Source organism: Accipiter gentilis, chromosome 29 (genome assembly GCF_929443795.1).
Source record: "Accipiter gentilis chromosome 29, bAccGen1.1, whole genome shotgun sequence".
NCBI classification, from domain to species: domain Eukaryota; kingdom Metazoa; phylum Chordata; class Aves; order Accipitriformes; family Accipitridae; genus Astur; species Astur gentilis.
The window spans coordinates 21502590-21527229 of record NC_064908.1 but is presented as its reverse complement, the minus strand read 5'-3'; the positions used below and the strand labels follow the sequence as shown (position 1 = coordinate 21527229).

General features: G+C 40.8%; 4 protein-coding genes across 9 annotated transcripts in view; 1 reads left to right on the top strand and 3 right to left on the bottom strand.

The window, feature by feature from the left end:
* The first annotated feature begins 55 nt into the window (after nt 1-55).
* FBXW2 (F-box and WD repeat domain containing 2) lies at nt 56-10201 on the top strand. Of its 6 annotated transcripts, XM_049833319.1 has the most exons (8): nt 56-513; nt 693-785; nt 1965-2474; nt 4569-4763; nt 5564-5697; nt 6332-6418; nt 7051-7220; nt 8698-10201. In XM_049833319.1, the coding sequence occupies exons 3-8, from the start codon at nt 1985-1987 to the stop codon at nt 8984-8986; spliced, it is 1365 nt and encodes a 454-aa protein (XP_049689276.1). In that variant the 5' UTR covers nt 56-513; nt 693-785; nt 1965-1984; the 3' UTR covers nt 8987-10201. The 6 variants fall into 6 exon arrangements, with proteins under 6 accessions (XP_049689276.1, XP_049689278.1, XP_049689277.1 ...); XM_049833321.1 differs by lacking the exon at nt 693-785 and having other exon boundaries at nt 56-418; XM_049833320.1 differs by having other exon boundaries at nt 56-418; nt 693-2474.
* Nucleotides 10202-12021: 1820 nt separating this feature from the next.
* LOC126052524 (uncharacterized) lies at nt 12022-15013 on the bottom strand. The gene has a single exon (XM_049833325.1). It carries the CDS (start codon nt 14912-14914, stop codon nt 13559-13561), a length of 1356 nt encoding a protein of 451 aa, XP_049689282.1. The 5' UTR covers nt 14915-15013; the 3' UTR covers nt 12022-13558.
* RALGPS1 (Ral GEF with PH domain and SH3 binding motif 1) overlaps nt 14901-24640 on the bottom strand; it is a 154694-nt gene continuing 144954 nt past the window's right edge. Inside the window, exon 14 of the mRNA XM_049833315.1 lies at nt 14901-14914. Coding sequence (XP_049689272.1) covers nt 14901-14914 — 14 coding nt within the window. The remainder of the gene's footprint in view (nt 14915-24640) is intronic.
* Nucleotides 22372-23873, bottom strand: LOC126052525 (uncharacterized). The gene is given in 2 exon segments (XM_049833327.1): nt 22372-23822; nt 23825-23873. Coding segments are annotated over 2 exon segments (1311 nt in total). The 3' UTR covers nt 22372-22560.

Below are 24640 nucleotides of genomic sequence, written 5' to 3'. Positions count from 1 at the left end.
ACTCCAGCCGGAAGCGGCTCGAGTGCGGCGGCGGGGCGCGATGACGTCTGGGGAGCGCGCCGGAAGCTGCCTGGCTACGGAGCGCAGCGGGCTCTGAGGAGCGCCTTCCCCCCGGGTGCCGGCCGGTTCCCCCGGCGCAGGGCCCGCGGCGCGGGGCTCGCCCCGGCCCGCCCTCCTCCCCTCCCCTCCCCGCACCGGAGCGTGGCTGAGGCGCCGCGTCCCCGCCCGACGGCGACCGCCCGCTGCGGGTCGCCCGCAGGTTGCGGTGCGGGCCGCGGAAGCGCTGGGAGCCTTGTCCTGCCCTGGGAGCGATGGCCGCGGGGAAGCCCCAGCCCGTGCCGGGCTCGGGGGGGCCGCGCGAGCGGCGGCGGCTGCTGCTGCGTGCCGAAGGACGCTCCGCGCCCGGCAGCTACCTGAGGTGAGCGCCGCGGGACTCGGGCGAGCGGCGCGGCGGCTGTCGGCGGCAGCGGCGCTGGAAGTCTCCAGTCCTGGCCGCCTTGTTTGCGTGCGGAGGTATATGGGAGTGGGCGGGGGGAGCGGATCGGGCCGGGCGGCCGACGGCTGGAAAAGAGCCTCGCGCGGGCAGCTGCGGGCCGCTGTCTCGGGGCCTGGCGGCAGCCCTCGATTTCAGTGGTAGCGCCCGTATGGAAGACAACAGACGCCTTAGAGCTCGCCTACTTTTTTACTCTTAGGGAGCCCGTTAGAAATTGTTGTTCGTTTCAAAGAGAACGCATGCCTGTTAGAACAGCAAGTATTTTCGCTACCGTATGTGCTGAGGAAAGCCGGTAAGTGCTGCCAGCAGGAGAAGTTACTGTATGAACTTGTGGCTTGGTAGGAGCAGCTGTTTCTCTGCATTTGACACCCAGTGCCTTCTTGTGTTTTTATCAACAATTGCATGCCATATGCAGCCTTTCATAGTGAAGACTCTGCTTTTCCATACTACTATGCCACGTTAAGAGGCGTACTCTAAGATCCTATTCTGTGAAGGTAAAATGTCTGTATAGAAATAAACGTGTTATTGACTCCCACTCAGATTCCTCAATTCTTTGGGTTTGGGAGCTTCCATCAATTAAATTCAGCCGGGTGTCTAATGAATTGAATTGGATCTTCCAGAGGAAATAAATAATTATGGGGTTTTAACTGTTTGCCTGACATTTATTTCATTAATCACTTGTCCAGGCTTATTGTAGGAACTTGAGATGCCGCAGGATAGTATAAATGCGTACAGATCACGTAGTTCAGGAGGTTACAGTATTTCAAACCTTCAGTTTCACAGTTAATTCTTTTCATTGGAAATAAACTGAGAAAATAGGAAAAAAAACCCAGGAATTAAAAAAAAAAAAGGCATTTAGGTCAAAGCAGTGCAGACATGTCAAAACTGATACTAGACCAGCACAATCTAGTCTTTACACAAGGCAAATAGAAAGACAGCTAACATACCCTTCAACACAATTTTTCAGACATCTCTCTGTAGCTTCTTTTGAAAAAAAATACAGTTACCTGCTTTGCGTTTAAAATAGTTCAGGGCCAAGGTATGAATAAGTTCTGTCAGTAACTAGCTTATAATTCTGCTTATATGCTTTCGTTTCTTCCCTTTTTCAGTATAATCTATGAGTAAACTGTAAGAGTGTTTATTTGCTATAATAGGTTTAAAACTTAAACTAACCCTTACCTTATTGGATTCAGAATTTGAAAGCGTTAACCTAGAACAAGAAGGATGTTAACATTCATATGAATGCTAACATTCACTAGCTCCATACAATTCTAAGTCTGATGTGGGACAAATGATAGTTCAAAGTGCATGCAAATGCTTAGTCCTAACCTAATGACTATTTTAAAATGCATTTGGTCACTTTAGTCTATGTTTTAACATGCCATTTGGAATACTGATGTACCAGTAATAAAGATGTGATGCTTACCTTGTTTTCTGAACGGAACTAATACAGTATTTTGATGTATCACAGGTAAATTTTTGCATAACCTTATGGAGAAAAAGGACTTTGAAGCATGGCTTGATAACATTTCTATTACATTTCTTTCTCTGACGGACTTGCAGAAAAATGAAACTCTGGATCACCTGATTAGCTTGAGTGGAGCAGTCCAGCTCAGGCACCTCTCCAATAATCTAGAGATTCTCCTCAAGAGGGACTTCCTCAAACTTCTTCCATTGGAACTTAGTTTTTATCTGTTAAAATGGCTTGATCCTCAGACCTTACTCACATGTTGCCTCGTCTCTAAGCAGTGGAATAAGGTTATAAGTGCCTGTACAGAGGTGTGGCAGACTGCATGTAAGAATTTGGGTTGGCAAATAGATGACTCTGTTCAGGATCCTCTACATTGGAAGAAGGTTTACCTAAAGGCTATTCTAAGGATGAAGCAACTGAAGGACCACGAAGCCTTTGAGACATCCTCTTTAATTGGACACAGTGCCAGAGTATATGCACTTTACTATAAAGATGGACTTCTGTGTACAGGTAGGAAGGACAGAAAACTTGTGAGTCTTACAATTCTTTGTGTGTGTGTGTGTGTGTGTCCCCCCATCCCACAATTAATGACAATTTGCTTTTCCTTTAGCAGACATATTATTTTTGTAGTGCTAATGCAGTTTAAGATGATTCAAAATGACTTTTTTTTCAATTTCTGAAACACCTGGCACACTAATAAACTCATTAGTCACTTTAATAGGAAAACGAGGAGACCAATTTCTTTCTTGGTTAAAAAAACAGTAACAGCAAGTATCATGCTTCAGCTTAGTAAGCCCATTTGAGAAGTACAGATATGTTAATTATCCTCTTAAGAGGATAACTTCCAGTTAAAGGGACCTCGTTTGGGCTATGTGATCACTGCAGTCTCCCAGCATGTGGCAGGAAAAGTCTGTCTTCTTCCCTGAAACGAGACAATTTCTCTGATACAGTTGGTAAGCACTTTCAGTTCTTAACATAAGTGCTTGTATGAAGACCTGTAAACTAGATTTAACCTTGCTATTAGTCTGACTTACACATTGTAATGATAATTTCAGCTTCCTTCCTGAAGACTGCAGACTTAAAGATTTCAGTTTGAACTTAAAAATACATCCAGAACAAATATGAAACCTTAAGTATGAAAGAATAGTAACAAAGTTAAAATAAACTGCTGTCAGAGCGTATTCCAAGGATTTCCCAATCATTTGAGATGACAATGCTATAGAATAAGTTGGGAATACTGGCTAAGTACTCCCATATTTGTTGGTATGTTAAGATGGTTAACTAGAAATCAATTGGACTCTAGCCAGTCTTTCACTTCCCTACTCAGCAGGGAACGTAAATACACAGGAAGCAGCATTGTCAAAACTTTCTGAAAAAGTTTTGTGCACACTTTTGTGCTGAAACCACCAGGAGAAACAACAGGTGTAAGAGTGTAAGAGTCTGGGGTTTTATTTGGCTCTCCAAGGCCAGCAGTCTGGACTTACTGTTATGAGTTTAAAAAAAAAAAAAAAAGAAACAACTCTGGGGAGAGAAACCTGAGAGTGATGTATCACGTAAAACATCCATGTGTCTGTTTCAATAGACACTGTCAATCAGAGGCAGTGCTGGAATCTATGGAAGGTGCTAAAAGGGTATGAGGAAACTTGAAGGCCTAGTAGCTTAATTAACATGAAAAAAGATGCTTTGGTGTAGTGCCAAGACTTAAAACTAGTGCTTTTTCCCCATTCAAGCAGCTTGAAAGTAGTATTTAATGAGAAAAAGTTCAACATGGGGAAATGCAAAGCCCTGCACCTGAGGAGGAACAACTCCATGGCACCAGTACATGCTGGGGGCCACCGAGCTGGAACGCAGCTTGGCAGAAAAGACCTGGGGGTCCTGGTGGACACCAAGTTGAACATGAGCCACCAACATGCCCTTGCTGCAAAGGTGGCTAATGGTATCCTGGGCTGCTTTAGGAGTGTTGCCAGTAGGTTGAGGGAGGTGATCCTTCCCCCCCACTCGGCAGTGGTGAGGCCACACCTGGAGTACTGAGTCCAGTTCTGGGCTCCTCAGTACAAGAGAGATGTGGACACACTGGAGAGTCCAGCGAAGGGCCATGAAGATGATGAAGGGACTGGAGCATCTCTCATATGAGGAAAGGCTGAGAGACCTGGGACTTTTTATCCCAGAGAGGGCTCAGGGAGGATCTTATCAATGTATGTAAATACCTGAACTGAGGATGCAAAGAAGATGGAGCCAGGCTCTTCTCAGTGGTGCCCAGTGTCAGGACAAGAGGCAGTGGACACAAACTGAAACACAGGAGGTTCCCTCTAAAACACTTTTTCACTGTGAGAGTGATTGAGCACAGGTTGCCCAGGGAGATTGTAGAACGTCCATCCTTGGACATACTCAAAAGCCATCTGGTCATGGTCCTGAGCAAACAGCTCTAGGTGGTTCTGCTTGAGTAGGGGGGTTGGAAGAGTTGACCTCCAGAGTCCCTTCCAACCATAACCACTCTGTGGTTCCATGAAAATACTACATTTAAGACAAACATGGAAGATGAGTATAGGAGTGGAAATATTATTTACTCTTTGTTTCCAATTACCCTGTTCTTTTATATTCTAGGATCAGATGACTTGTCTGCAAAACTGTGGGATGTAAGCACAGGTCAGTGCATATATGGTATCCAGACACACACTTGTGCTGCAGTGAAGTTTGATGAACAAAAGCTTGTAACAGGATCTTTTGATAACACAGTAGCCTGTTGGGAATGGAGCTCTGGGGCAAAGACACAGCATTTTAGAGGACATACTGGTGCAGGTATGTTGAACTTTTCAATTTGTAATTTCACCAGTCAAGTAACATACATCATGATCAAACAAATTATAATTTAAGTTAGCTCTTTGCACAATAGCTTTTTCTTTTTTTAGAACCTCTCCCACATTACCTTTTGGGGTGGGGCAGGAACCAGCCAGAACAGATCTAGATGTGTCTGCCCTTGAATAATGCCAAAGCTTAGCCATGTAGTGTTTTGCAGTTGCATGAAAATAATACTAAATGCCATGGTTATTCAGTACTTTCAAGTCTACCAAAAAGATGCAAACCCTAGGTATTAGGGAGCAACACATGGCAATAGCAGTTCTTTATATCCCCAGACTGGAGGTGGGCTTCATGCAAAGGAATAGGACCTGGGAATCCGTATTTGCGTTTTCCTCATAATTAAATTCTCTGTCCTCTACTGCAAAATACCCTCAACTCAGCTGTAGGTCTGTTCCCCTGTGAGTAATGAGATATATCAAGTGTAGTAATCCTGCTGGAATTGACTTACTACAACTCTTAAAATAGGAACTAGCTTAAGTTATGCTTTGCCATAATCCAACCATAAAGGAACCACTGATGTACATGCTCTTAATTTGGACAAAAATCAGTAATTCTGCAGTGTAAGCTTAGGAATCCAGAGCAACAATTCACATATACAGTTCAAGAACAACAGTTAAAGCTGTAGTAGCGTACGAATTTAGAGGCTACTAAATTCATATAGAGGCTACTAGTTAGGGTCTCACAGAAAAACGCGTGCATAGAGACTGGTATTCCTTATTTAGTACCCTCTTTGCTTGTAGTTTTTAGTGTGGATTACAATGATGAACTTGATATTCTGGTCAGTGGCTCTGCAGACTTCACTGTGAAAGTATGGGCCTTATCAACAGGAACGTGCCTGAATACCCTTACTGGACACACAGAATGGGTCACTAAGGTGGGAATATTGATTTTTAATTAATCTTGCAAAACACTTACTTGCAATAAGTTTGTAACATGTTCTAAATTTCTGTTTCCTATTCCTAACCCTGTACCTAGGTGTAGAATCTGCAGAACATCAGGAAATGCTGCAAAATAATATTTCAGCAGAAAAAATACTTAAAGAAGCTATAGTTAAACCTTTCAGACCATTGAAGATATTTCTATTCTAAAGCAGCTGGAATAATATTAGGAATCAGTGTTTGATTCAAAGACTGAATAAAAACAATGGTTCTGAAAGCAAGCTACTTTAAAAATTATGTAGAAAAACTGATGGTCTTGATAACCAAAATCTGAGTATGAAAAGAGTTCTGAAGTCAAGAAACACTATTTTTCTTCCAAGTATTTCAGAACTTGGAAGGTGGGGGGGTAATTCTAGAGGTGAAGTACGTATGTTCGCTTATTAATGCAGTAAGTTGTCACGAGTAGGATACAAGAGAAGTGTATACTGTAGTTTCCCTTCAGTTACTAAAGTATTTGTATTGCCTTTATACAAGAGTACAGTATACACATTGTCAATGAAGTGAAAAATGCAAATTAAAGTTTGGTTATTTAGCAGCATCAACATAAATCATAACATCCTTCAATTACAGGTAGTTTTGCAGAAGTGCAAAGTCAAGTCTCTTATGCATAGTCCTGGGGATTATATTCTTCTAAGTGCAGATAAGTATGAAATCAAGGTATGTACCGTATATCATACGTATATTATTTTGATACCCAGGGAAATAAAATGCTTGAGTGCTTCGCTGAAGTTTACGAATAGACGACTTTATTTTCTCCCATATTGCCTGCTTGTAAAGTTGTGTACAAGACACGCAACTCTTTGGAAGCTAACTTTTCAATGCTTTCCTTCATGTTTAGATTTAAATGATAGTTCTACATGAATGGTAATGCAAAAAGTAAGTGCTTTCAGTGCATGCCTAATGTGCTAACTTGACAGGGAAGCACTTAATTGCAAGTACTGTTACTCTTGGGGACTTTTGGGCTGGAGAGTGCTGTAAATAGTTTGTGGCTGTGGAAGTGCTCATAACTGAAACGTTGTTACATTTCTGTCCAACTGGATAGTTAATTTTTTTGCCATTCTGTAAAGCACCCATTTTCACTGGGATGTTTTAGGCTAGAAACAACACATACTGCAAAAATACTGTAAGACAAGTCACTTACAGAATTGATGTTCCTACCTAAAGGAGATAAATATTTTTGAAAAAACATGCACACATTTACCCGATGCTTAAAGAGAGACTGTGAGGCTATTTGTGTAACAGTTTATAATGTCAATGTTTTATGGTCTTAAACTGTGTTTTAATTGTAGATTTGGCCTATTGGAAGGGAAATAAACTGCAAGTGCTTAAAAACACTGTCCGTTTCTGAAGATCGCAGCATCTCCCTACAGCCCAGACTGCACTTTGATGGTAAATACATAGTGTGCAGTTCAGCCCTAGGATTATACCAGTGGGACTTTGCCAGCTATGATATTCTCAGGTGAGTGTTTCAGTTTAAGATTTAGTCTTCTTTAAAAAAGTAAGAAGTAGAACATACTGATTTTAATAACTTTAGATGTAGGCCAAAAGAATCTAGATAAAAATTCTGTAAACATCTTACTTTACACATATTGCCCAGGTTTAATTCTAATTTATGATCTGTTCATATGAATCATTTGATTACTGTTTTGGTTTCTGGCCACAGGCTAGTCCTCTTTCATATTTTCATTCCATAAGCTCAACAGTTCCAATATAGACTTAAATCAGACTGCAGTGCTGTAGTTGTGAATGTGAAACTGTAGTGACTAGAAGTTAATGTTGCTGTGGAGACTGCTCTACAGAGAACCAGGCAGCCATTTCTGGGGGTCCTTTCATTGGAAAAGAAATTTAAAAGACACTTTTTCCTTATAGCACTACTGATCTGTCATTCTTAATAATGCTGTGGAGCGATAGTGAAGTCTATCAGACTACAGTAAGGGATCAAACAGGATGGCATTCTGTTTCTGTAAAAAGAATGAGGCTGTATCTGTCAGAAATGGTGGCATCTAAGATTGTAACTTATTAAAGAAAAAATTGCATTTTAGAACTGTTAGCAGACTCTGAATTGAAATGGCCTGAATATTTGTACAGTATCTATCTACCATAGGAAGATCTACTCCAAGAGAAGTGCTTCTGATCAGAAAGAATAACTGAGTAATTTCACCTCTTAGTTTACCCTGCCATCTTTCAAAAGAGAAAGATGTTCTCTTACTGCTGAGAACAGATTTTCATCTCCGTACATTTTTGTGCCTCAGTTCTGTGCTTCATGTAATGCTATGATCAAATGCTCAGTCAGTTGTGGAAAACTTACTCTCTTCAATTTCTGTTTCAAGTTTTATTTATTAAGGCAAAAATATCCTAAAGGTGTAGGGGAACTAACAAATACTTTTATTTCTCCCCAAGATGAAAATGCATAACTTACACTAAGTATCAGGAAAACAGGATTCTGTTAAGGACAATCTTGAATGATTTATCTTGACTTCTTATCACAAGAAGGCATTTCTGTGTTTTATTTCCAGCTTTTAAGAGTAGTCAAAATAATAATAACAGGTTTTACCTCTTAATTTAAAGATACTGAGGCATGAAATCCCTATGGAAATTTACTGTAAAACACAAGTATATTTGCTCTTTTGTGTGCATCTGGAAACAAGACTTTTTTTCCCCTTGTACTCTGCAGAATCCCTTTCAAACCCTAACCTATACTTAGGTCAGAAGGGTCTGTCCTGAATGCACAAAGCCAGAATTGAGACCACAGGCCTGACTGCAGCTAAGTGTTCAGTTGCTTATCTTGAAGAGTTTGCATCCAGTTCTTTCTAAATCCTTTCAGAATGATGAGTATAGACACTTACTTTCTATAGACACATAAGGATATGTTTTAGTAATGCAGGTTCATGACTACCTCATGACAAAGTTTGTAACAATGCTGTCTTGTCTTCTAGGGTTATCAAACCTCCTGACTTCTCAAATGTGTCTTTGCTGGGCTTTGGAGAGATATTTGCTCTACTGTTTGATAACAGATACCTGTATATAATGGACTTGAGGACAGAAAAACTGATAAGCCGCTGGCCTCTTCCAGAGTATAGGAAGTCAAAGAGAGGCTCAAGCTTTTTGGCTGGTGAAATGTCTTGGTTAAATGGACTAAATGGCCAAAATGATATGGGCTTGGTTTTTGCCACCAGTATGCCGGACCATAGTATCCATTTGGTGTTATGGAAAGAACATGGCTGAAAAGCTCACGTATGCAGGATCTTCAGGAATATATGGACTATCAGCAGTGTGTCCATAAAATGAGACTTTGCATGAACCAAAGTTGCACACCTAATGGTATCATCATGCAATGCACAATCATTTACTTTTATTTGGGCATTTGGGAATGGGTGGTTTTGGACATAATGCAATACAGCATGCTAACAGTATTCACCACAAAATTCTGTCTGTACTCATGTTTAAGCATACCTATTCGGGCTCTGAAGCATAGCTTTTAACATGTAAACCATTCAAATCCACCATCAAGTCTGAAATGAAGTAGTGCTTGACCTGACTTCTGACCTATTTTTTGTTGTTGAAACAGAAGGTGAAGCTACTATTTCAGAACCATAGGCTTGTATACGTGTAACAGCAAATACTGGTTACAGTGCATGGCTGCTTAACTCAGAAGATAACAAACCCTTTCTATCTCCAGTATCATTCTCTTCAAAATGTTTTTTCCTTCTGATAGCTTTAAATACTTAGCCTTTGAAATAGAAGAATCAAATGAGTCCTTTAACTAGGATCAGATGCTAACAGTAATAATTTGTTTAAGTTCGGGAACATGTCAGTATGAACTCTCCTCAGCAAGAATGAGACAACTTTTCATCTATCTAATGGAGCTTGCCATCACAATTAACCTTAGAGAACCTCTGACAGTATTCATCGTATTTGCTGATGGTAACTCAGAATGGCTTGATCAGTGTTTTATTTATAGTCCGTATCTCCTGTAGTTTGTGTGAGAACATAACTTAGTTCACAGGTAGGTAGAAATGTAATGAATAGGAAGATGATGTTCAATCTCTACAGCAAGAGTCACTCTCTTACATTAAATGATGTCTAGCAGCCATTCACTTTTTCCAAAAGTTGCAGTTAATATAATCATGCACTTCAAGTAGTTGCTACATCTAGATTTGGAAAGCAGGGGCAAATAACAGTGAGACTGCCACATCTTGGGCGGGGCTGTGGAAAAAGTATCCAAAGTCTGAAGAAAAGTACAGGACTAGAAAAAGGTCTTTAGCTTTCATCATCATAGGAGACCCGATGTACACGAGTTAACTATTGACTAGCAAATACCTATCCACATACTTTTGTGGTATTTGACTTGTACTTAAAAGCTGTATCGATGACATCACATGCTTTAGAAACGCTTTAGGTTGGTTTCCCCTCCTCCCTTACAATAAAATCTCCCCTTAATGTCTTTTTTTTTTTTTTACACAACTTGAAAACATGGGTTTTCATGAATATTGGCTCATGTCCTTGAAAAGATAAAATGGCCTAGCATTGCGACAGTTAGTATGATTTTTTTTTCTTCCCACCATCCAAGGAGACCTAATTTCATACTTAGTACTGAACAAAAGCCAAGGTTCCCAAATATACACAGTATGAATTACACCAATGGAAGGGCAGTTTTCATACGCAAGAATCAGTATTTGAGTGACACAGTAGGAACTGCATGAAGTCACAGTTGGAGCGCTATCTCTTGAACACAAGGCTAGAGTCTTAAGTACTCAGTTTTCCACCTGTATTCACACAAACTTACTTTGAAAAGGTGTTTGTAGTCAAGGATTTTATCAATTGGAAGCCAAATTCACTGCGCTTGATTCAAATCACGCTGACTGGGGCACAAATAATGATCTCTTAGAGAGATTGAACAGGATTCCACAATATGCCCTTGTGACAAAGAAGGCCAACTCTATACTGCACTGTACTAACAGGTACATAACTGGGAGTTCAAGGGAAGGGATTCTTCACCTCTATTCTGTGCTCAAGGCCACACTGACTCCAATGTTGAGTTCCCCAGCACAAAACAGACTTGACCCACTGGAACAAGTCCCGTGAGAGGCCATGGAGAGGGACAGAGGTGGAGCACAAGATGTCTGAGAAACTGAGAGCTGAGTTCAGTCTTCCAGAGAGAATGGTGGGGAAGGGAAGGTGGTAGCGAGCATGGGGTGAGGAGGCACTGCTGCTGTCTCCAGCTACCTAATAAGAAGGTGTATAGAGAGGACAAAAAGTCAGACTCATCTCAGCATCACGCAGCAGGACAAAGGCCAATGGTCACACATTGCAAGAAGAGAAATTCCAACTAGCTCTTCTCTGCTGTGAGGGTAGTTTAAGACTGGAACAAGTTGCCCAGAGAGATTGTGCGTCCAGCTTACCTAAACAAAGTCCTGAGCATATCATGCTACCTTACCCTGCTTTGAGCAGGGAGCTGAACTTCCAGATGCCCCTTCTAAACTATATGAGGCTAAAATTCTAAATGGACCTCTTGCCAAGCAAGACAGTACCACTGCAGCAGAGCACCTTTGATGTTAATATAGCTGCCAGAGTTTGTTGATACAGACTTTGGGAGACGTTGCTGCCACTGTGAAGCAAGTAGTACAGTTTGTTAAAAGCTGCAGAGTGGTGGTGGTTGGAAAAGGATTCTGCCACAAGTATTTCACAGGTTGCAGAAAATTTTAAACAAATTAAGAACTGTAAATTTTCCTTTTCTGCATTTTCCCCAGAGTATGCAAGCGGAACAGCATGATGAGAAACACCCAATACGCACTACACTGCTCTTCTACCCTTTTAGTTTTATAAATGAAGTTTTAGGCTGTTACATAGCAGCTGATTATTATTATAAACACAATTAGCAAATAGTTATTTACAGACTGTCTCTTGAAGACTTCCAAATAGAAGTTCCACCTGGACACTTACTAGCTAATGATGCTAATCCACTAATGACAGAGCTCCATGAGCCACCACAAAACAGATGAAGGAATGACACTGGTGTAGAAATTACAAAAAGCATACCTGCTCTCATACACATCTGTCACACACCAGTGTCAGACTATCAGTGCCCCCAGATACCCTTCATAGGGAGGTTCTAACACATTGGCACATCAGTACAATGGACATAGCTTTGGGGGCTTAGCAAACAGAAAAAATATGACTGAAATTGTGAAACTACAGTGACCAAATGTTTTTTGTTTGCTTTGCTTTCCATCTGACCCTTCAGCAGAAGTGAACAACTACTTCGCAGTATTTTTAGATAAAGGTTGGAAAAGACACAGCTTCTGTACTGTTACACCTACATAAGGAAGCAACGTAATTCGACTTACCCATCACATAAAGGACTAAAATCCACCTGATGTCTAATTTTTGTGAATGAAGAAACAGATTGTTATGAGGCATCAAGGTTCAAGAGAAAAAAAACTATTATGTATCATAAGTAGTTGTTCATCCATCCATCCTTCCATCTGGAAATAGCCTTCTTTTCAGTTCACAATAGCCTCTTTTTCTTCAACATCAATCTGTATCCCTTACCTCTGGTTAAAGCTTTCCTACACAACTCAGTATCGACCACTCAAGTAATTCAGAACAGCTGTGGGTAACAAAAGAGGGATCACCCTTCTTCTTAAACTTACATGTCTCAAAAAACAAGCTGAACAGTCATTTAGATCAGCAAAACTCCAACAGCTGTTTAGTGTTACAATACATCACCACTTTAACAAACACTATTTCCAAGAATATAAGGGGTTCATTTTTTTACAGTTGAAACTGGTAGATTTTGCTCAATTATTTTCACAATCTATTTGTTTACCTTTTACTCAACATGGTACATACAAATTTTGTACTCAGTGACATACAATTGCAAGAATTAAGCAACATTACCTTTGATACTAATGACTGTAGTATTTCTTGTACATAGGTTGAAAACTTTTGCATTAGCTAAATCAGTTGAGAAGTACTGATGTATTTTTTTAATTGAAACCAAACTCATTTTACATCTTCCAGAAGTAATACCATCTGCATTTATCGTTGGTTTCATTAAATGACTCATGGCTCTGCTACAAATTCCCATTTTCCTTAAGAAGAAATACCTCTAACAAGTGACAGTTCCGGTGCTACAGGTGGTGTGTTTTCTCATCCTGCATCTGTGATTATAACGAGTTACGTGTTAAAGCCAATGCAGCTCTTCATTTGGGAGATGCTGTCCCAAGCCATCTTTTAACAGGCACTACTAAGCACAGCTGTATTTTTTTATCCACCAAGCACATCAGAGATACAAATAACCAAAAATTACTTCATTCCTTCTTCAGGTAGTTTACAGGTTCATTGTCCTAGCTAAAACATATATGAAGATGGGAAAAGAAAAAGAGAAAAAGCTGGAAATTGGTATGTTAACTTTCTAATATCTGCATGGTCACTTCCTAGGCCTTGAATAATGACCTTTCATGTTATAGGCATATAAAAGAGCTATCTGTCTTCTCACTATACCTCAGCTCTCACATCTTACAAAGTTGCAGTAAAGTCTTTATCTGAGGAACCCAATTCTTAACCAGCACTCAATCACTGTGGACTCTTACAAGGTACCTTGATTCAGTTCACAAATCAAATGCATTTACCTTTGTACGGGACATAAAAGGGCCGCTGTCCTAAATCTCTGTAAGATGTAGGCTTCATGTCGAAGCGATTTTAATATGATCTTTAAATTATACCCTCTGCCTCCCTACCATACAAAGTAGCTCTCCACTTTCCCTCCTTATAACCGAGGTTTCACTTTTGAGCTTACAGTATGGTTTGATATAGCACCTTGTTAACATTCATGATTAATGATAAGTTATATCTCCACAGTGTTGTATCCCTGATGAGGGATTCTCTGGGAAGGCTTCCTTGAAGGGGCACCCGACAGTGATAAATGAGGGCAACATCCATGGGAACATTCACGCTGTTGCCATAAGCACGTAGGACAGAGTGGACTGAAGTCTGAATCACCTTTCGCGGATCAATTATCATTTTCCTGGGATTGATGACATTTTTCCTGTCAGGCTCTCTGTGAACATGCTGTAATATGTTAACACCCGGCACAGTATTCCAGGATGAAATGTTGAACACATGAGTAGAGATGGTTTCTGGGAAGATATGGTTCTCAAAGAGGAAAATGCCAGTCCCCGGGTTTTGCTCCTGAAGACTGGTCATCATTGTCATCCAGTCTGGGTGCTTAAGGGGAAGAATTATTTCATCAGCATCAATAAGAACCACAAACTTGCTCCTCTGCATGTTACGGTATATACAGTCATTTAAAGCTGTGATTTGTCCATAGTAGCCAATGTGTGTTCCATCTTGCATGAAATGCCATTTAGAAGAAACCTTGAGGTGTGAGTTTATTGGCCAGGGAATTATCTCTACAGTTCCTTCTTCCACATAAAACTTCAAGACTTTCTCCATCAGATGGCTGCAGTTGTTCTTATAGATCACCACTTTCTGTACCCCAAGAATCTTGTACATTTCCATACTCTGTATAAACTGCAAGACATTGTTGTAATTTCCAAACATGGCAGAGATGCATACAGTGAAGTCAACAGAAAAGGTCTCAGCTTTGCGGTTTTTAATTTCAAACCTTGGCAGGTGGTCAGTATTTCCATGTGAAGACTGATGAATCGATACATGTGTTGGCTCACAGTTCCTGGGTTCCAAACAAACTATATCTGCTGCACCGTAAGGGAATCCAAATCTATCTGAGTGAACATCAATTTCTGCTTTTGATACATACACCTTTCCATCGGGCTGACAGCAGAACCAGCAGTATAGTTGTTTTACATCTTCATGGTGAACAATCCCAATCACACGAGTGATTTTGCTTTCTCTGTCATCAAAGTATGGGGATATAATAAAAGTTCTGTTATCTATTAATGCTGTTATTGTGCTATTGGTAATTTTCCCTCTACATCTGCTACCTTCTTGAATTATTTTTGGCAGGTGAGAAAGTCTCTGTAACTGAAGATAAGAAAGTGTGACCATTGAAGTTAGAGTAATAACGCACACAGCAGCAGCCAAGTAAGATTTTTTCCCACCACACAACATTCTGAATGTATCTAAACGTGGATGCAAATTTCTTTGTCCTTGCAGTCTATGCTGCTGCATCTGCAGAAAAGAAAATATGTAGTATAAGGTAATATTGACTCATGATCATTGCTCAAGAATTTCACAGACACTGGGGGGGGGGGGCAAATCTCTATCACTGTGCACTGAATTAATCAGAGACTTAGCTACTGTGTTTTTATGAAAAATCAATCACAGAAGACACCTTTAATGGGATAGATGATGCTGTATGTGACACCCTGAATGCCTCTGTGTCAGACGTGTGGAACAGCTTCTGTATATGGAGGGTTCTGTGAGAGAATATGATAGAGGTCTATATACAGGAGAACAAGGAGCCATTATTCGTTATTTTCTATAATCCAAGTTTCAGAATATCCAATTAAATAATTAAGCAGTAATTTTTAAAGCAAAACAAAAGCTTTTTTTTCCCCCACACAGTGTATATGTAAATTGTACACACAAAAAAAACTCAACTGGACCTCCTACAGACAAGTTAGGGGCAGATATATAAATTAAATGCATAGAGAATTAATCAAGTTCATAAAAAACATGGCAATTGGGGATTGCTCATGATGCTCCTGATACAATCTCTAAAGTCTAAATAAATTCCCTAACTTGCAGTTCACCACAGATGAGACAATACATACAGAGGAAGGTCAATTCATACAATTCAGCAGAAGACAGGTGAAATTTATGCAGGTATAAAACTTATTCTCAGTTATCAGCTCTACCCTACTTAGCACCGTACAAGGCAGGGCTTGCAAGGGAAGGTCGCCTCATTTATGCTTGCTAGAGATCTGGGCCTCCTCACACTGCATTAATGCTGGCTCAGCTCCTGGCATGGTCTGGGGGTCAGGTCTTAAAACTCTTGCTGCTGCAGGACCAGACAGGCACCCTTGTGTACCTGGATGGCCAAAGTCTTTAGGAGCACTCACATGCTAGCAAGTGTTAATGCCTGACAGGGAGTTCATGGCATTCCCAAGCAGTAATTTCTGCAAATGTTGCTCAGATTAAAGTTTCCTCTATAAATTCATCTTCAGGCATCCAGATATGATCCATAACAGTAAGGTGACAGCAAGTCTCTTTGAAGGCCTGCTTGCACCACAGAGATTCTTGGAAGAAGAGTGCCTCAGATTAATCAAATTCATATTAGATCAGAAAGCTGGACTGGTAGAAGAGAGTATCCCTGACTGCCAGCAAGAAGTGTGGGTTAAAATGCCAAGATGGAGTAAACTGACTCTATTGCACAAGATGAAGGGAATGTTTCTAGTAGGCATGTCATTGCTGCATAAAGCCAGCTGCTGAGAAAAAAACCCATACCGATAAAAGACCTGGATTTCTAGGTATATATTTTATAGCTAAAATAGGCAGCAATGTCATAAGTGTAGCAGATATTGGAAGAGTCTCATATTTCTTGTCCTTTCATTTATTTCCCAAGACTCTTAAAATCACTTGCTTAAGTATTTAGTAATCTAAGTATCTTCAGAGAGTATGCACATGTTAAATATCTAAAAATATTTTTCCAAAGCATATTACTCAGTCTATTCTAAAATAATAATTAAACCCAATATTTCTTACTTTTTTTTTTTTTTTTTTGCATTTCACACATTGGGTAAAGCTATTTTGAGAGCCTCTATCTTGATACTGTTTTGTGATAGAACAGAAAACTAGCATTTTCAAAGAAAAGAAAGAAAGATACAAAACTAGAAAGAACCTAAAACCATAGCTTTGATCCAAATATCATACTCAGCAGCTTCATAACTTTGGAAGTGCCTAAATTCACTGGCAACTTCACTGCTTGGCTTGAAAAATTCCCCTAGGGTCCAGTTTTCTGCTTAAACACAATATTTTCCAGCCAGTAAAATCTAGCTTCTGAATACAGCAATCTAGCTTCTGAACCTCAACTGAGTTTAGGCAAAAAATAATTGCCCACGCCTTCACAGTAATGTGCAATATTTTCACAATTGCTCTTTCCTGAAAAAGCAAAGCAAGGAGAACTATGGTCACAATACACCCCTTAAAACACCCCATTTGCCAAGGCTGATACAATTTATAGCAGCCTTTCCTAGCTACCAAGAAATTGCTTTACAGACCACAACAGTCGTAGGGCACCAGAAATCTCACTACATCACACTAGGCACAAAGCAGAACAGCAGCAGCAGACAGCATTGACTCTTCTGTCTCTGAAATTGAGAGTCGCCCCTAGAAGTCCTTACAACTTAGAGCAGAACTGCAAATACATGGTAAGAGCCTGTTACTGTCATGCAACTTTCTGCTGGAGATTTGTGACTGAGAACAACTCAAATTTTGTAAGTCTTTTTATTAATGAATCTGAAGTCAGACAAAAAGTTTCCCCTGAGCATGCTTATTCCCAGGTTGTTATATATTTTAGCATTCTTACAACATAGAGTAGGTCACATTTAACATTTTTTCCTCAGTCTTACCTATTTATGACTTAAAATATTATTCAGTCTTATAGAATAAATAGCTTTTCCTAAAGAAGTATCAAAACATGTCAACACTAAATAATACAATGAATTTATTACCTGTTATTTCTTCTTCTTTTGCTAGCTATAAATAATGAACAACAACCAAAAAGTATGTCTTTTCAACTGTGTTTTGAACAGTAACCATCAGAAAGGAAAAAGTACCTTTTAAAGCAGACAGCTGAGTGAAGTTCCGTTCAGTCCTCCATTTATTTTTTGATAAGGTATAATATACAAGGTCTTTATTCTAACCAGATAAAAACTTAAATATTTTTAAGATAAATTGCAAGAACTGTTCAATACTGAACAGTACTGAGGAAAATGCTGGTGTGATATCAAAGACACTTGCCAACACATTTTATTTCAGATGCCTGGTGTTCTTTAAGGTCGGTAACAGCAGCCACACCTACCAGAAAAACAAGTTTTCCTTCTCTTGAGCAAAGCATACAGTTGCCTCCCAAGACCTTAATCTAAATTACAAACTTGAGTGTGGAGCTGTTGAAGCAAATCAAACCTAGGCACTTAGGTCATTTTTTTAAGCCTACTTAAGTTTCCTTCTGGAAGTTAATCTTGCATGTTAATATATCTGCAGTTCACACACATACTTAGAGAGAACTAGAAAAATATACTGTATATCTGTATTTCTTGGGCAAAAATTTTTTTAGTAACATACTACAGGCCTAATTAAAATAGGTAAACACAGATTCTGATGAGGAACCGTAAGAGCCATCTGAAACAACAGGAAGTTGTAGAAGCAGAGAAAAAGAGCAAAATATAGAACTCAAGACACACCAGAACACAGAATCTTAAATAAAAGAAATATGTAATTATTTGAGGAGTGGAATTCATGGTTTTCCCAACATGTGACTCATTAATTTTGATCCCCTGAAATTAACAGCACAGATATGTAGTCAGAAAATATGTAAGTCAGATTAATTAGGAACATTACATTTATATTTCCTCGCTATAGACGGTACTTGGCAAATTTTAACTTCAAATATATGCTTCCAGCATATTTAAAAGAGTTTATTTTATAAAAACAGTAACAACAACAATAATTCATTCTGGTTTTGTGTCTTTTAATTACAATTACTATGCAAATAGAACATGATACAATTTATGCAGATTTGGTTTAATACAAAATTTAGCTAATGGTATCAATGGGTACTTTGCACCACTTTGTTCTTTTTCAGTATTCCCCTTAATAGTAAAGAGCCTTTCTTCCTCCCTATTGCATTTATTGAGTGCAGTCATATCACCTCCTAGTCTTCATAGTTGCTACTTTTTCATTAAACAAGACAGGCTGTTCTAATACTATCTCATAAGAAACACTCTTCCTTGACAGTTGCACCTGTGCAGTTGGCCTAGTTTCAATTAATCTATAGCACAGGAGACCAGAAATCTCTGTTGCTTGTCCATTTGTACATGACAGTGATAAGCCTTCATCATTGTTGGAAATTTTCTTTCTTAACATATGCTAGGATTACATTTTTTTGCAGATGCATCACATTGCACAGACACATCTGAGCTTGTCATCAGCCAAAGATTAATACATCTACCCAGTCTTTCAGCCAAGTGCTGTTACACAATGTGTTTTCTTCTGCAGCAAGGTCATAATAAAGAGCTCTTGCCCCAGTTAGAATCATAGAATGGGTTGGGTTGGACAGGACATTTAAAGATCATCTCCTTCCAACCCCCCCTGCCATAGGTAGGGACATCTTTCACTAGATCAGGTTGCTCAAATTAATCCCACTTCTCCTTATTTCTTTTGTCATAGTCCTTCTAAAATCTACTCTAAAACCTTGTATGTGATCAAGATTGCACTTACAAACTTGCATATACTTAAGTGATCTTTTTTTCCCTTCCTAAACCAAGGAACCACTCATGCTTTCTTTTGGCACACTGTACCACTATGCTCATGACACATTTATATTAAACACCCATTATAGGTTCTTCAATAGTGTGTCTGTCTTCTTAGAATTTTGGAATGGAAATTATTCATTATCACCTTCCAACTGGAATGTTTTTTTACCTTTGCTGTACAACTTCTGTTTTCAGACCTTTTCCGTCATCTTTCTTTAACCCTCCACCATTAGCATTGTCCTTCCTAAAGGGTGGAACAAAGTGCTAATTTAGTTCAAGAGCCATTCCTAGGTCATTATTAATCTCCCCCACATGTTCTCTACATTGTGGCCTTCCTTTGTAATTTGTTTTCTTTGCACTGAGACAGCTGAAGACCTTCTATGCTGCTCATTTCAGTATCTGTGCAATGTCTACATGGAGTTTAATTTTTTATAACTCAGCTTGTTACTATATCTCCTGATCTAGGGTGAGGATAAGGGGCAATTGACGAGAGGTGATTGCAAAGTTTCAGTCGCTAATATGCAGTATTAGCTTCAGTAGTATAGGAACAATAAACAGCCTAATCTCTGGTTTACCCAGGGTCTAACTAAAAAGCCGCCACCAACAGCCTTATTAATTTATTATTTTTTGAAAAAGTTATTCCCTATCCTCTGCTTTATGGTGTTCCCCAAAAGTAACAGCACAAACCACTGGTGCTCAAATAAAAATAAAAATTCCAAAGACTAACAATCATTTACCATCTTTACCCTATATTGTCTGTTGCTAATCTTTTGATAGCTTATCTTTTTCAGAAAGACTCTTGGAAACATCAATGTTCTTCCTCTCTTATATGTTCTGAAGTCAGAAGCATATTTTTTGAAGGATTAAACTGAGGGCAGTATTATTCCACTATTCACAAAATATTGCTCTAAAAAAAAATTAAGCTGGCCATTTCTATTCTAAATACAAAGAAGGTAAACCAGACCAATATACAGTGTTGCTGTATACTTAATTTGTGCCATTAGAACTGACACACACTTTCCCTGTACACTAAGCTTCTCTGTTACAATCCGCTGTATGTTCCTAAACCCAATTTCTCCTATTGTAAACAATTAGACTTTGTGTCCTTTGAAAAGAAACAGATCAGGCAAAATAAAAAATGCATGACAACATTTAAGATTGTTATTTCACCTTTTTGTCTTTCACACCGTACCTCTTTTAGCTGGGACAGAGTTAATTTTCTTCATAGTAGCTCGTAGGGTGCTGTGTTTTGGCTTTGTGACCAAAACAGCGTTTAGAACACACTGCTGTTTTAGCTGTTGTTGAACAGTGCTTACACAGCATCAAGGCCTTCTCTGTTTCTCATGCTCCTCCCTGTCCCAGTAGGGCAACACAAGCAGTTTGCAGGGGACACAGCTGGGACTGCTGAACCAAACTGACCAAAGGCCTGTTCTATACTGTATGGCCCGTGCTCAGCAGTAAAAGCTGGGGGGAAGAAGGGGGAAAGCGCGGCACCGCGGCACCTGTCTTCCCAAGTCACCGTTAGATGTGATGAAGCCCTGCTTTCCTGGAAACGGCTAAAACCCTGCCTGCTGGTGGGAAGGAACGAATAAACGCCTCATTTCGCTGTGCATGCGCACACAGCTTTGCTTTAGCTCTTAAATTGCCATTGTTTACTCACTTCTGCCTTTCTGTTTCTCTCCCCCATCCCACTGCGGGGGGTGGAGGGGCTGGGGGTGCTGGTGCTCAGCAGCCTACCAGGGTCAACCCACAGCACGCACCGAAACCACTCTTTGGAGGATCTTTAGATCCCAAATTAAACTCCAGGCTTGGAGTGTATTCAGGCGGAGACTTCAAAAAACTGGGCTGTAGGATTAATATATGCCTTTAACCTACCATGCAGAGGTCAGCAACAGTACCGAAAAATAACGCCACGGCTGACCACCATTTTATTTGCCGTTTCCTGAGCGGGAATTAAATCCCGAGCCCGTCGAGCCTCTTCTGCCGTGATGCCGTTACCGGACCCCGAGCCGGAGCCGCAGCCCGACACCCCGCCCGGCCCCGGCAGCCCGGCAGACGAACGCGCCATCACCGCGCCCGCCCCCCGCCTCCCCCCGCTGCGTTCGCCTTTCCCTGCCCGCGGCTCACCGCAGCGCGCGGCCGCGGCCCTCCCCGCCGCACCGCCCGCGCCTCCGCCCGCCTCAGCCGAACCGCGGGCCGCTCCCGCCGCCGCCGCCGCAGGTTCCCCCGGGGCCTGCGTCGGGGAGGCCCCGCGCAAGACCGCGAGGTGGGGCGCCGCGGCGGCCGGGCCCGGGACGGGCCCGCCGGTCTGCCCGGGCGGGCCAGCAGAGCCACCGGGCGGAGCGGGGCCGGGCCACCCGGCCACCCCGCCCCTGCCCCGGGCGCCGGCTGCTCCGGGAGCGCCGTTCCCCCGCGTCCCCGCGGCGCGCGGCGGGGAGACACTCCCGCACGCGACATCCCGGGAGCGAGCAGCGCAGAGGAGAGAGCGGGGCAGTAGTGCTGTGCCTGGCGGTAGGAGGTCTCTTGGCCCAACCCCAAGGTTTAGATGCCCGCCGGCCTGATTACCTCGTGCAAGATGGAGAAACGCAAGCAAGCCGTTGTGCTTTCAAAATGCAAATCAAATTTCTTTTTAAGTAAAGGGAGCTTTAATAATGACAAAATCCAGTCGCTTACGCCAGTACTTTTACTGTTTAGAGACAGCAACCGCTAGTCGAATCATTCCGACAACAAAATGCCATGTTGGCATTCGTACAAGTTCTGTGGTGGGATTTTTTCTGGTGCCGAAAGCCATAAATGACAGACCTTTGCTCCAAGAGTAACAGATGACCTTAAATATACAAAGCATTGATTGCTGGGGAGAACATAGCATTAAAAACCTGTTGCAGCACCCTTAAAGTTCATTACTGCACTTGAAATTGTACGTCCAACACAGTTAACTTCCAGAGCCAAAGATCTGTAATGTATCTCCAAAGGGATGTATCCCTGATAAGAGGTATGTCATACCAACTGACTGCAAGGACATATAAAAGCAATGTCATCAGGGTCTTCCAAGCTATGTGCAAACATCCCTAGAAGGGGACAGAGGCCTCAACCACTCTTCTGGGATCAGTTTTTTTCAGTTTAGAAACTCTCTTCCCTGGATACCTTGATTCAGTTCACAAATCAAATGCATTTACCTTTGTACGGGACATAAAAGGGCCGCTGTCCTAAATCTCTGTAAGATGTAGGCTTCATGTCGAAGCGATTTTAATATGATCTTTAAATTATACCCTCTGCCTCCCTACCATACAAAGTAGCTCTCCACTTTCCCTCCTTATAACCGAGGTTTCACTTTTGAGCTTACAGTATGGTTTGATATAGCACCTTGTTAACATTCATGATTAATGATAAGTTATATCTCCACAGTGTTGTATCCCTGATGAGGGATTCTCTGGGAAGGCTTCCTTGAAGGGGCACCCGACAGTGATAAATGAGGGCAACATCCATGGGAACATTCACGCTGTTGCCATAAGCACGTAGGACAGAGTGGACTGAAGTCTGAATCACCTTTCGCGGATCAATTATCATTTTCCTGGGATTGATGACATTTTTCCTGTCAGGCTCTCTGTGAACATGCTGTAATATGTTAACACCCGGCACAGTATTCCAGGATGAAATGTTGAACACATGAGTAGAGATGGTTTCTGGGAAGATATGGTTCTCAAAGAGGAAAATGCCAGTCCCCGGGTTTTGCTCCTGAAGACTGGTCATCATTGTCATCCAGTCTGGGTGCTTAAGGGGAAGAATTATTTCATCAGCATCAATAAGAACCACAAACTTGCTCCTCTGCATGTTACGGTATATACAGTCATTTAAAGCTGTGATTTGTCCATAGTAGCCAATGTGTGTTCCATCTTGCATGAAATGCCATTTAGAAGAAACCTTGAGGTGTGAGTTTATTGGCCAGGGAATTATCTCTACAGTTCCTTCTTCCACATAAAACTTCAAGACTTTCTCCATCAGATGGCTGCAGTTGTTCTTATAGATCACCACTTTCTGTACCCCAAGAATCTTGTACATTTCCATACTCTGTATAAACTGCAAGACATTGTTGTAATTTCCAAACATGGCAGAGGTGCATACAGTGAAGTCAACAGAAAAGGTCTCAGCTTTGCGGTTTTTAATTTCAAACCTTGGCAGGTGGTCAGTATTTCCATGTGAAGACTGATGAATCGATACATGTGTTGGCTCACAGTTCCTGGGTTCCAAACAAACTATATCTGCTGCACCGTAAGGGAATCCAAATCTATCTGAGTGAACATCAATTTCTGCTTTTGATACATACACCTTTCCATCGGGCTGACAGCAGAACCAGCAGTATAGTTGTTTTACATCTTCATGGTGAACAATCCCAATCACACGAGTGATTTTGCTTTCTCTGTCATCAAAGTATGGGGATATAATAAAAGTTCTGTTATCTATTAATGCTGTTATTACATTTTGAGCACGTTTTCCCCTACAAAGCTGACCTGCTGTACTAGCATTTCTTGCCTGGGGGAAGATTTTTCTAGTTGTATTATTCTGTAGCTGAGCTTTCCAGAAGCAGATTAAAAAGCTTGCACAATAATACATGCAACAATAGCACAAATATGCTTTTTTCCACAGTGTATCATTGCTGAATTTCACAGTTTGGAACTTAACAGACCTTTACACTCAAGTCTTCTATTCACTTCCTCTAAAACAAAACACACAAAAAGCACACTTTCAGTGATTTGCCGAAAAATAATTAATGTTTTGCATTGAACTGTATTCTCTTAAATGCTATAGTTACTGTTTTGATACTTCCAACTTTAGTGTGAAGACCTGATTTTTCATACAGGATTGGAAAAAATTGAGAGATTCTCTTACACCTCCTCATTCTGAACTTTATTATGTTTTACTCTACAGCTGGGCCCAGTGCAACAGTTTCAGCTCTTGGTATACGGTAATGGTAATATAGTGTAATTTTATTACTTTGAGGCCTGCAAGAAATTTCATGTCAGTGAAAACCCACATTCTTTACCTTCTGGTATTCTGAGAAGCCAGAATACATTTACATTCTGTAAAATGATAGTGTTACCCTTTCCCCTCTCCTTCCTAAAAAAGTTGCTGTGAACACAAATTCAAACTGCATTCGTTTTTGTCTTGGGTAGGAGTAATCCTGTCACAGTCTCTCAGTGTCCTGATTCCCAAGTCACAAAGAAAATGTTTTCAGAGCAGAGTGTGTTTTCAGAGCCTAGTAGGATCCTATGATATTCAACGTTATCTAGGAAAAGTGGTTTGAAAAGGATTACCTTTTCGCTTGTTCAGGTGGCTGAGACTACCTTAAATGTAAACTCCTTTTGCCACAAAAGATGCCAAGTCTCAGACCAGTTCTAAATCAGCAGTTGATTTCAGTAGG

What these genes read in the sequence shown, in the direction of transcription:
- LOC126052524 (XM_049833325.1), bottom strand. Translation starts at nt 14,914, where the DNA reads ATGCAGCAGCATAGACTGCAAGGACAAAGAAATTTGCATCCACGTTTA.
- FBXW2 (XM_049833321.1), top strand. Translation starts at nt 1,985, where the DNA reads ATGGAGAAAAAGGACTTTGAAGCATGGCTTGATAACATTTCTATTACA. An exon ending in ACACAGAATGGGTCACTAAG is followed by an intron (nt 5,698 to 6,331) that starts GTGGGAATATTG and finishes CTTCAATTACAG; the next exon opens with GTAGTTTTGCAGAAGTGCAA. An exon ending in GCCAGCTATGATATTCTCAG is followed by an intron (nt 7,221 to 8,697) that starts GTGAGTGTTTCA and finishes CTTGTCTTCTAG; the next exon opens with GGTTATCAAACCTCCTGACT.